This window comes from Pantherophis guttatus, chromosome 3, assembly GCF_059756535.1.
Source record: "Pantherophis guttatus breed Tessera chromosome 3, ASM5975653v1, whole genome shotgun sequence".
NCBI classification, from domain to species: domain Eukaryota; kingdom Metazoa; phylum Chordata; class Lepidosauria; order Squamata; family Colubridae; genus Pantherophis; species Pantherophis guttatus.
The window spans coordinates 199,051,538-199,064,123 of NC_142065.1; the positions used below are offsets into that span (position 1 = coordinate 199,051,538).

A 12,586-nucleotide genomic window follows, 5' to 3' on the forward strand; every position below is an offset into this window, starting at 1 on the left:
TCTCTTCATCAAACTAGACATACCCAGTTCCTGTTGAATTTATATTTACCAGCAAAGAAATAAAGGGAGACTAGTATAGATCTAGTTCAAGCTATTTAGCTCTCGTCAACTAGCCTTTTAGCGCAGTTTATCCCTTTATTTCTTTGTCGGTAAATATGAATTCAACACAAAAATAATTTGTCACGAAAACTGTTCTGTTCTGAGAACAATCTATAAGAGCGGAGGCAAGGCGAATTAATAATAACTTTTATTATCAACAACAGCTAACATCAGACCCACTCAGTGCTGAGGACCTTGGAGAGCAGGGCAGCTTCTGAGGCACTGACAGTTCTTAAATATGCAGAGCTGTCAGCGGCTGGGCCAATCAGGACGCACCCATTTCCCGCCGGCTGGTAGCCGACGATCGGGCCAATCGGCTGCTCCGTCCTTGTCATGTGTGCGGCCTCTGGATGCAACAAAAACGACCCCCTGCGAAGGCCCCTGGATTGGAGCTGAAAGGCGAAAGCGGAAGCAGTATGCTCTGCCCCGTATTTCGGTGGACCAGGTTGCCCTGATAGTCTGGACTCACCGGGAAAAAAGCAACAACGCTTGTTGCCACAATGGTGGCGTGTGTATCTCAGTTTCATAATTCTTCCTAATACCACTGGTTAAAGAAGAGCAAAGAGCTGTGGGCGGACGTGTCTTTTTCGATACAAGACCCTGTTAAATTGCTAGTTATAGAAAAGAAAACTGGCCCACGACTTACAACACTTTGGTTAGTGACCGTTCAAAGCAGTGGTGAAATTCAAATTTTTAAAATCCCCATTTCCTCCCCACTCCTGGGGGAAGGATATTGCAAAATCTCCATTCCCACCCCACTCTGGGACCAGCCAGAGGTGGTATTTGCCAGTTCTCCGAACTACTCAAAATTTCCGCTACTGGTTCTCCAGAACCTGCTGGATTTCACCCTGGTTCAAAGTTACAACGGCATTGAAAAAAATGACTTATAACCGATTTTCACACAATCATTGCGGAATCCCTATGGTCATGTGATCAACATTCAAACGCTTGGCAACTGGCATGTATTTATGACAGTTGCAGTGTTCCGGGGTCATGTGACCATCTTTTGCGGCCTTCTGGCAAGCAAAGTCAATGGGGAAGCTAGATTCACTTAACAACTGTGTAAGAAAGGTCTTAAAATTCACTTAATAGATTTCTCACTTAACAACAGAAATTTTGGGCTAAATTGTGGTCGTAAGTTGAGGACCACCTGAGGTGAACAGAACTTACTTTAAGAGTTTCCATAAGGGTAATCAGTATGATGTAGTGGTTAAGATAGTGGGCTAGGAGATGAGAGATCAAAATTCAAGTCTATCTTCATCTATGGAAATCCACTGGTTTCCTTTAGGATGGTCTCTTAGTCCAACCAACCTCACTGGTTTTTCTTGTGCGAATTAAATAAAGGATTATTCCCATATATGTCATCCTGAGCTCTTGGAGAAAAGTAAGAATATAAATCTATCAAATAATATCAGTCTGCTGCAGCAAACACTGCCAGTAAATTTAATCACACCTTAAAAATTACACTCTTATGTTGGCTTTGAATTTAGGGAACTGCCCTCTCAGCTTAACTTGAAAGGCAAAGGAGACACTGTAGTATAAAATACAACTTGTCACAATTCATCCATATTGGGTGTGGGGCAGGGGTGGGCTGCTGAGGGTTCGCAAGGGTTCGGGAGAACCTCTAGCTAAGAACCCCCAAATCCCACTCCTGGCTGGCCCCGCCCATCCCATCCCACCCCACCCCTCCCAGGAATCCCCACATGGCCCATTTTGGATGCAGATAAGTAAAAGGCAGCTGCAGAGGCTTGGGAAGGGTGAAAAACGGGCCTACTGGAAGTTCAGGAAGGCCGGAAACTGTCCCATTTCCGGCCTCCAGAGGGCCTCCAGAGCCTGGGGAGGTTGTTTTCGCCCTCCCGGAGCCTCAAGTAAAGCCTCCAGAGCCCGGGCAACTCCCCCCCCCCGCCATGGTGCAGGAGGCCGACTAGGCTACGCCCACTATTGCCAAGCCCACCCACCAACCGGGCAAAGAATCCCTTGCTAAAATTTTTGAAGCCCACTCCTGGTGTGGGGTGGGACCACAATTAACCCTTAGGTTCAAACTGGACAATTAGAAAGCGCAATGAGTGTTTGAGAAAACAATTTATTGGAAATCAAAGTATTCTCTAATAAAACATGATAACAAATGTCTTTTTGACCAACAAAAATAGTACTCGTTAAATCTGTACCTTCCCATCTCTAAAAATGGATGGTGTCATTTTTCTAAAGTAAGAATTGAAAAGTCAACAAAAAAAATTACAGAGATGAGTTTGCTCTGCTTTGCATTATTTTTGACAATTACCCTCATTGCAGTAACAGGGCATCTGTCAATGTGGCCATATCCTTCTAGTCTATTCTACTTGGCTTTCCAACATAAATGCCCCTGGGCACAGTTGATGATTCTTCGCCTACAGTGAGAATATGTCAAATGATACCAAAACACTATTTTAAATGACTTAAAAATTCAATCTACTCTTCTGTAAACCTCACTGGTTTTTCTCTCGGATCTGGCTTCTGAAACATGACATTATCTGTAATTTGGTGATAAAAGTTTTAAATTTCCCCTTGTCTGGAAATATTTAAGACAGTGCCACAGCTCTGTTCCTTCATACCCTCCACCACAGTTATGTAAACACTGCATAGAGAACATTTTTGATAAAGCCCATATTGGCCTAAAGGAACTGTGCATTTAAATAGATGTCTGCCATGATATATATACTGTCTTCTAACCATCAGATAACCATATAAACAAAAACTATCTTTTTTTTCTAAAGCCTCCATGGTCAATAAAAACATCTCAAAGTTCCTTATAAAATGACAATAAAACCCACAAGTTGGCAACCTCCAAATGTACAACGTTTGAAGACCAACAAAAATGATTAGAGGGCTGGAGGTTAAAACATACAAACAATAGTTACAGGAATTGGGTAGGTCTCTAATGAAAAAGAGGACTAGGAGGTGACATAATAGCAGTGTTCCAATATTTGAGGGGCTCCTACAAAGAGGAGGAGGTCAAACCATTTTCCAAAGCACCAAAATGCATGACAAGAAATGATGGATGGAAACTAACCAAGGAGAGAAGCCACTTAGAACTAAGGAGAAATTTCCTGACAGTTAGAACAATTAATCAGTGGAACAACTTGCCTGCAGAAGTTGTGAATGCTCCAACACTGGAAGTTTCTAAGAAGATGTTGGATAACCATTTGTCTGAAATGGTATAGGGCTTTGGAGGTTGGACTAGAAGACCTTCAAGGTCCCTTCCAACTCTGTTATTCTACTTCTTCCCAATGGAATAGCTTGCCTTCAGAAATTGTGGGTGCTCCATCACTGGAGGCTTTCAAAAAGAGACTGGACAACTATTTGTCCGAAACGGTGTAGGACCATGATGGGGAACCTATGGCATGCATGCCAGAAGTGGCATGCAAAGCCATCTCTCCGGGTATGTGAGCCATTGCCTGTTGCTCTTCTGGTTTCCAGCATGCTGGACAGCTGGTCTTCACGCATGCAGGAGTGCTGGAAATCGGAAGAGCAGCCACCCAGTATGCATGCTGGTTGCCAAGCACCCAAAATCCGATCACGTGACGTGACCCTATATGTGTGTGTGCATGCAGCTCTCAGAACTTCAAATAGGGTCGTAAGTACCTTTTCGGGGATCCACTGTACTTTGAACGGACACTAAGCAGCAAGTCATTAAGCAAGGACCATTTATATCAAAGGCAGTTTCCAATAGTATTACTGTATTACCCTGACTTTGCAGGAAACCAAGCCAGCAATCTGATTTTGCTTTTATGGACCTAACCAAGATGCAACCCTGTTCTAAACAAGCTTCTCTCCTTGGAACAATATGGTAGAATGAGAGGCAACAATGCAAGATAAAATATTTATTTATTTATTATTTATTAGTCCAATTTATATGCCGCCCTTCTCCGTAGACGCAGGGCGGCTTACAATGCATTATAGCAATAGTCTGCATGCTTTTTTGTATATACCTGCTTATTAGGGCTTTCGGCCCCCCTAAGCCGTGTTGTTCTATACAAAGTTGGCTTATTGCCCCCACAATCCGGGTCCTCAATTTACCTACCTCGAAAGGATGGAAAGCTGAGTCAACCTTGAGCCTGGTGAGATTCGAACTTGCACTAATTGCAGGCAGCTGGCAGCTAAGTGCTAGCACTTAACAGCACTTTAGTCCGCTGCACCACCGAGGCTCTTTTTAGAAATTTTGTGCCAGGAACATGATGCAGATTAAGGAATTAATTTGCCCCGGTTATAGGAAATCTTTAATTTTGATTCCAATATTTGGGATTTCACTACTGGCTGGATTCCTCATTTAACCACCTCCAGGGCATAAACGCTACCGAAGCAACTTGTATTTTTCGCCTACATTCCCACTTTCACTTTAAAGGTGCTCTTAAACAAGTGAAGAATGAAGATGACCCACAGTTCGTCATAGAAGACCAACCCTCTTTGGTTACAAATATCAAGTGAGATCCTGTGCAAATTCCCAGCAAAATCCAGCAGGTTAAAGGTGATGACCTGTGGCACAGAACAATGACCTATAAACAAGTCCAGGAGAAGACACATGCTTTCTGATTTGCCCAGCTGTGTCACTTGAGTTCCCAGGCCAGGAAACCTGTGGGTTTTGATGGAATATCTGTAATAACCTGCTTAATTCTACCAACAGAGGAATCCACTTTCTAACTGAGTTTGTGGAGCACATTTCTTAGAACCATGATGGCGAACCTATGGCATGCGTGCCAGCGCCCTCTCTGTGGGCACGCAAGCCGTCGCCCCAGCTCAGCTCTGCCGCGCATGTGCGCGTGCCTCTCGCTGGCCACCTGGTCTTCAGGTCTCTGCTGTGCATGTGCGGGGCGCAGGTGGAGGGGCATGTGCACATGCGGGGGGTGCGTGCACACATACGGGGGCCGCGGGCACACATGCGGGGCCGCGGGTGCATGCAGGGGTGGGGCATGCACATGCATGGGCCGGGGCGCGTGTGCAGGGGGTGCGCATTACATTTTGGGGGTGCGCATGGACAAACGCACTTTCGGCACTCGGTCCGGAAAAGGTTAACCATCACTGTCTTAGAAGAATTGGAGTAATGGTATTTTTAGCATTATCTGCAAAATAGATAATGGGGTGGTAATACAAGACCTAGGAATACTAACAGAATGGCAGAGTTGGAAGGGACCTTGGAGGTCTTGTTGTGGCCCACCAGCGGCCTGTGCGGATCGTGGCTGATCCTGACGATGAGGAGGCTGGTGTGGGGTTGCGCTAGCAGCCTGCGCAGCCGGAGCTCGCGTCGGACAGCGAGGAGGCTGAAGAGGATGTGGTGTCAGAGGCAGAGACTCAGCCAGGGCCTCCAGAGGTTCCTTCAAGTGGGGAGAGCGAAGTGGAGGAGCCTCTTCTCAATGTTCAAGCACGCAGGGCTGCCAAAAGGCAGGAGTGGCTACTCAGGAGGAGGAGGTCTACTTGAGAGTAGGACTTGAGGATAATTGGCCACTCCCTTAGCCTATTTAAGTCGCATGCAGCTAGTGCGTTCTTGCTGGAAACAACTCGTATTATTATCAGAGTATTTTGGTTTATCATATCTTGTTTTCTGGGCTGATTGCCAACCTTTGCCGATCTTGTTTATTCTTGCTACTTAATAAATTTGATAAGGACTATTGGTGTGTGTCAATATCCTCGGAAATCCGGAGCTGGGACAGAACAGGTCTTCTAGTCGATACTATAACTAAGCATGTTGCCTACAAAGCCGTGAAAAACTCAAATAGATGTCCATTTGCTGCACTTTTACTATAGAAACCGGTTCTGCTCCTACCCTACACAGTATCTTTGTGTGTCCATGACAATTCCTGATGTCCTTTAAAAAGGGCAGAAAAGCAGAAGCAAATATACTAGGAAGCAGAGGTGATATTCAGCCGGTTCAGACTGATTTGCCCGAACTGGTAGTGGAAATCATGGGTGGGCCTGCCCACCCGCTCAGGCTCTATGCCATCCTATTAGGCACGTTTTTTAGAATGTGTGTAAACCGCTTGCGCGAGCAAAGCACATACACAGAAGGCTGTGTGCATGCGTGGACGAGCATGTGCATTCTCTCACATTTGCGAACCGGTAGGGAAGGTAAGTGAATACCATCCCTGCTAGGAAGGATTCCTCCTCACCAAAGTGGCCAGGCTTGATGATTTCCGATAAAAAAATATAACTCCATCCATAAACAAAACTACCACAATAGCAATGCGTTTGCTAATATCTTAATTAACTAATAGTAATTAATAATAGTAATTAATTAAATTTCTTGATTCTTATTAATGAATGGAAGTGTATCTGCAATCACTGTCTTAGTTATTCAATTTTCTTCTGGAAGTTACAGATGATTTTTCTGGAAGTTACAGAGGGAGAGGATGGGGCTTTGTAGGCTTTGTAGGAGTGGCAGAATCTGGGGAAGGAGTTAAAAGAGGGATCAGCCTAGAATCCCTACATAGTCACAAACGGCCTAAGTCTCTAGAATTCCATGGTCCCTTATTTAACTCTAAGCAGGCTGCAAACCATTAGCTGAGAAGATTCCTGTGCATAGGCTGTTTAGCAATAAATCAGTTTAATTGCACCTTGATGTGTGGACCTGATCTTTCCCACCTGATCCAATCCCAATAATTCAGTGCCATAAGACAACTCCAACCATACTATGTAGCCCCGGGATCTAGCACTGAGCCCCAGGGATGGTATTCACTTACTTTCCCTATAGATTCACAAAAGTGTGTGCGTATGCACACTTGCCTGCGCCCCATCGATGCATGCGCCCAGCCTTCCATGCATGTGCTTTGCTGGCGCATGCGCCGTCAGCACATGCATCTGGCTCAAAAATGTGCCTCAATAGGATGGCGTAGAGCCGGGGTGGGTGGCCCCCACCCACTCGTGTTTTCCACTACCGGTTTGAGTGAACCTGTCCAAACCGGCTGAATACCACCTCTGCTGAGCCCTCTCTCAAACAGAAAATTCTTTGGGTTTCTGCTTCTTATGCAGAAGAAGCGCTAGATGCTAAGGAAGTTTCTTTGGATTCCTTTATGCTAGATAGGGGACAAAAAAGGCCATGAATGTAAAAAAAGAAGAAAAAAAGGATATCCTTTTAACGACCCCATCAGCCTTTTCCAATTTCACAGATTTTCTCCTCGCATAAGAGGCTTGTGTGTGGTGTGATGCAACTCTCTCCATACATTATAGATGAGGACCAATAGGTTTATCCTATTTTTAGAGCCTGGAAGCTCTTAAAGAGCTATCAAAGTCTCATTTCCCATTCATTTCCCCAGGCTGCCTTTTCTCACTTCCCAGGTAAGCAAATGCCCAGAGATTGGTGGCTCAAATTAGGATAAGGAATTCAGTCCCCCAGTGCAGTTTCTTGCTTTTTAGGATTGGCCATGAAAACACAGCATCTGCCAAAACAGAAGAGTACAATCAAGACAGTCAAATTCCAGACTGGCCTTCATTAATTTAAGCTCTCAGATATTCTATATTTAGCATGTCCAACTGGTATGGCCAACTTGTGGGTGGTGAGACTTTAATCCAAATCTCGTTGGATTTTACTTGTTGAAACTCTGCCCTTTTTGTCTATAAAAAAAGAGATTAAGCTTTGATTGCATGGTTGGGCCACCATCCTTACTTTTCTGGCGCATCCTTGGTTCATACCTTATTCTGTATGCAATGGAAAAACTCAGCCAATCAGAACTTTTATGTGAAAGGACAGAGATGTGTGCATGACGGTGTTGTCTACAACCCTTTTCCTATTTGAACATAACTGTGTAAGAAGAACGCCATGCTGGGAGCCAGTTTGGTCTAGTGCCGTGATGGCAAACCTATGGCACGGGTGCCACAGGTGGCACGCGGAGCCGAATCTGTGGGCACGCGAGCGTTGCCCTACTCAGCTCCAGCGCGCATATGCGTGCCGGCCAGCTAATTTTCGGGCCTTCTGGGCCCACCTGAAGTCGGGAAATGGGCTGTTTCCGGTCTGCGGAGGACCTCCCGGGTAGGGGACGGAAGGCCGTTTTCACCCTCCCCAGGCTCCAAGAAAGCTTCTGGAGCCTGGAGAGGGCAGAAAATGGGCCTACTGGGCCCACCGCGTGCCAAAAGTGGGGGTAACGCGGGGAGGTCATGCACGCATGTGCGAGGGGTGGGGTGCATTGAATTATGGGTATAGGCACACCCATGCACGACCCCCCTGCATGATCCCCACTTTTGGCACGCGACAGCAAAAAGGTTAGTCATCACTGCTCTAGTGGTTAAGGCATTAGGCTAGAAACCAGGAGATGGTGAGTTCTAGTCCCACCTTAGACATGAAAGCTGGCTGTGTGACTTCACGTCAATCACCAGAAGATGGTGAATTCTAGTCTCACCTTAGGCATGAAAGCTGGCTGTGTGACTTCAATCCAAGCACCAGGAGATGGTGAATTCTAGTCTCACTTTAGGCATGAAACCAGGACTACACTTCAAGCACAAGGAGATGGTGAATTCTAGTCTCACCTAAGGGATGAAAGCTGGCTGTGTGACTTCATGCCAATCACCAGGAGATGGTGAGTTCTAGTCTCACCTTAAGCCTCAAAGCCAGCTGGGTGACTTTGGCCCAGTCACACTCTCTCAGCCCAATCCACCTCACAGGATGGTTGTTGTGAGGAAAAAAGGACGAAGGAGTAGTATGTATGAACGCCGCCTTGAGTTACTTATAAAGTAATAAAAGTGGAATAAAAGTCTAATAAAAAAATAAATTTCTTAGTTAAAAGAAAAATCCTCAACAGTGATAAAATTACACATTTGATGGAATTGATGATTTTGATGTGATTTCTTTGAACTAGTGTAATTACACACATTCCTTACCATATTACAAACACAGAAATTTGAAATACATGAATTCTTGTTCTCTTTTTAGACCTTAGGAGCAAAAATCAGGTTTGGGATTACATGTTCCCTTTCAGCCCTTTGAGCAAGAAAGCTATTAATTCGTGGGAAGAAGAGGGTTAAAAAAAGAAATGGATTTAAAACCCACCGTGGTTATACGATGGAGACTGGACCTCTAGAAATGCCCGTGACGGCAAACCTATGGTACGTGTGCCAGAGGTGGCACGCAGTGCCCTCTCTGATGGCACGTGAGCTGTTGCCCCAGTTCAACTCTGCTGCGCATGCACAAGCATCTCCCACCAGCCAGCTGGTCTTCGGGTCTCTGTTGCACATGTGTGGGGGGCAGGGTGTGTGCAGGGGTGCCTGTGCATGCGCAAAGGTGGGGCACATGTGGGGGACTGCACGTGCATGCATGGGAGTGGGGTGCATGCGTGGGAGCCGTGCGCACATTGCTTTGGGCACTCGGTCTGGAAAAAGTTAGTCATCACTGAGATATGCAATGGATAACCAGCACTTTCATTGGACTTCATTTTGGTGTGCAAGATTTTTTTTAAAAAATCTAGCCAGGATCTAGCAGTGAGAATTCTGCCCAATCCTAGATCAAGCCAAGCTACGTAAAGTCAGAAGGTCCCCAATTTACTGCAATTTTGACTTGGAGAACCTGACGGCTCCCTACCACCAGTTCTGAGTTCACTTTTATTTTGACTCAGAGAGCCTGACAGCTCCCTACTACCAGTTCTGAGTTTACTACTGTTGGGTTCCAACTCCAACTCCTGGAAAGTTTGGACACTTCCAAACGAAATACTGGCTGCAGACATGTATTATTGTGACAGAATGTCTATGGTGCTTATAATCTTATAAATAAAGACGATGCAAGGAGTTTTGCAGCAAGCTGTCTGCACAAGTAGGGTTTTTCTTTAATTAAAAAAACCCAAAGCCACGGGAGACAGAAGCTTGTCAGACGTCAGAATGCTAAAGGACCAGCCGTATTAGCTTTTATGGAGAAGGTACAAAGAGGAGAGGAAATGGACACCCACACACATAGCTAGTGAATAGAAAATGCTTCTTCCCCCAAAGCTACACCTTGGAATTCGGCAACAGAATAGCAACAAGCTTTTTAATACAGGTATAATAACACTGCTATAGAGAACCATGGAGATAGCCTTGAGAGAAATATTCATCTATTGTTGCAGAAGCAACATTGCTTCAGTCCTGGAATGAAAGCAGTCTACTTAGAAAACCTTCAAAAGGACTCAATTATCTCAGGGGCTACCACAAAGAGGAGGGAGTCAAGCTATTCTCCAAAGCATCTGAAGGCAGGACAAGAAGCAATGGATGGAAACTAATCAAGGAGAGAAAGCAACCTAGAACTACCTTAAGAAGCTTGGATGAGAAGTGAAAAGTCTTCAAAAAAAAAAAAAAACAACAGAAAGTCTAATTGCCTCTTGAAAAAGCCCCTTTGGGACAACCATGACGAGGATGACTGAGAAGCTCCATAGACATCAACCAATAACTAAGGAGAAATTTCTTGACAGTGAGAAATGTTAGGAAATGATTTTACCTAACTTGTTGGGTTAGCAATATATAAACCATCAATATAGCTTTAAGACTGCTGTATTGCATCATACTGTGTCCTGATTGGTTAGTTCTGTAGCCAATGTCCTTAAGAGGAAGCTAGAAACATGGTTTGTTTCTCTTTGCTGCTTTTTGCTGTTTGCTGCTGTGTTTGCTACTATTTGCAACTGTTTATGTGTATGACTATGACAACTGGTAAGAAGACTTTGTTATTGGATTATCCCTGGACTATTGTTTTATTATCTACTACTTTATCTGTGTATGACCTGGACTGTTTATTGGACTGTGCCTTATTACTATTTCCTGAAAGTAAACACAACTCAGTGTATCTGTCTGTTGGCTGTGTTATTTCCTAACTACTCTCAATCGCTTTCACATGCACACCCTTGCTATTCAAGGGTTGCTCTGCGAATTCCTCAACAATTAATCAGTGGAACTGCGTGCCTTTAGAAATTGTGGATGTTCCATCACTGGAATTTTTAATGGAAAGATTGGACAGCCACTTCTCTGAAATGCTAAGGAGTTTCCTGCTTGAGCACAGGACTGGACTAGAAGACACCCCCCCCCCCCCCAGGGTCCCTTCTAACTACGTTATTCTGTTATTCAGCAAATTGTCCTCCTTTCCGGACAACAACGAAGTTAAGATATACTCTTTTTATTCTTCTCTGATGAATATGGGAAATATGCAAAGAGAGAAAAAGAAGGGGGACGGAAAGGCAGCTGCTGAAACAGCTGCTGTCTACTTCTCCTATGGAGTGAACCTGCCCTTGATCCACAACATTAACGAAGAATGAATATTATGGGAAGAGAGTGTTTTTCTCCCCCGTCCAGGTTTGCTTACCTGTTTTCTGGATCTAACATAGCCATGTTCCGCGTCACGTAGCACATTTTGAGTGGGATGGTCCTTTTGTCTCGGTGGATGTTGAGAGACAGTGGCAACATGGGATCGATGGTTGGGTTGCCCAAACGGGGGGACTCAGGAGGAGGAGTTTCCCATCCAATTTCAGAAATAGGAGAACCTTTCTTCACATAGGGGGTGGCTTCTCGCATGTATTTCACTGAAAGGAAGAAGAAAACAAATGAGAGCATAAGTATAGGAGAAGGGTAGGCAAAGCTGGGGGTGGAATGAAATGTGTCATTAGCTTAGAGTCCTTACGTTCTCACAAACAGTCCAAGTTCAACTGCTCCTGAATTCCACTGACCTTTATCTGGTGCCAATTGAATGCTGAACTTTAGTTCAACTTGTGTATATGCTTGAATAAATCTCCTTTGCTACAGTACAACAGATGGTCCTGATTCTTTGCACCTGACATTAGGAGAATGAGTGGTCGAATGTTGCAATGGTCATAAACCCAGTCAGTCATGTGACCTATCCAATTTTATGATTTTTTTTTTTTTTTTTTTTGCAGCAGCAGCAGCAGCAATTAAATGAACCCATTATTCACTATGGCGAGCTTTTCCCAAAAAACTGAAATGCTTTTTTCTGCAAACTGATGTAAAACAGTCAGATGACTGCAGGATACTGCAAAGGGCCATAAATGTGACTGTGTTGCCAAGCAACCCAAGGGCGGTCACCCCATCACAACTCCATTCTTTCTAAATTGCTGAGAATTCTGGGAGTTGAAATCCGTATATCTGGAGATCACCTAAGCCAATTCAGAAAAGCCTCCCAGTATAAAATACTAGCAACTCTCTATTGTTACAAGAATGTGACTGGTTTAAGACCATTGTGTGTGTGTGTGTTCGAACGCGCATGTGTGTGCGTGTGTGTGTACATAACATATACATACATACATACATACATATATATATATAACCCAGTGGTGGGTTGCCCCCGGTTCGGACTGGTTCTATAGAACCGGTAGTAAAACTGGCGGGAGGCTCCACCCACTGACCCTGATGTCACCAGAAGCGTTCTGTGCATGCGCAGAAGCAAGGTACGTGGGCGAGCAAAGCGAACGCGCATGATCTCGTTGCGAACCGGTAGTAAAGGTAAGTAGAACCAACCCCTGATATATAAAATACTGTATAATTTATATGGATGTGTTTT

General features: G+C 44.7%; 1 protein-coding gene across 1 annotated transcript in view; it reads right to left on the reverse strand.

Moving 5' to 3' along the window:
• Window positions 1-12,586, reverse strand: part of SNTB1 (syntrophin beta 1) — a 123,408-nt gene that overhangs the window by 43,078 nt on the left and 67,744 nt on the right. Inside the window, exon 2 of the mRNA XM_034422239.3 lies at window positions 11,378-11,594. Coding sequence (XP_034278130.2) covers window positions 11,378-11,594 — 217 coding nt within the window. The remainder of the gene's footprint in view (window positions 1-11,377; window positions 11,595-12,586) is intronic.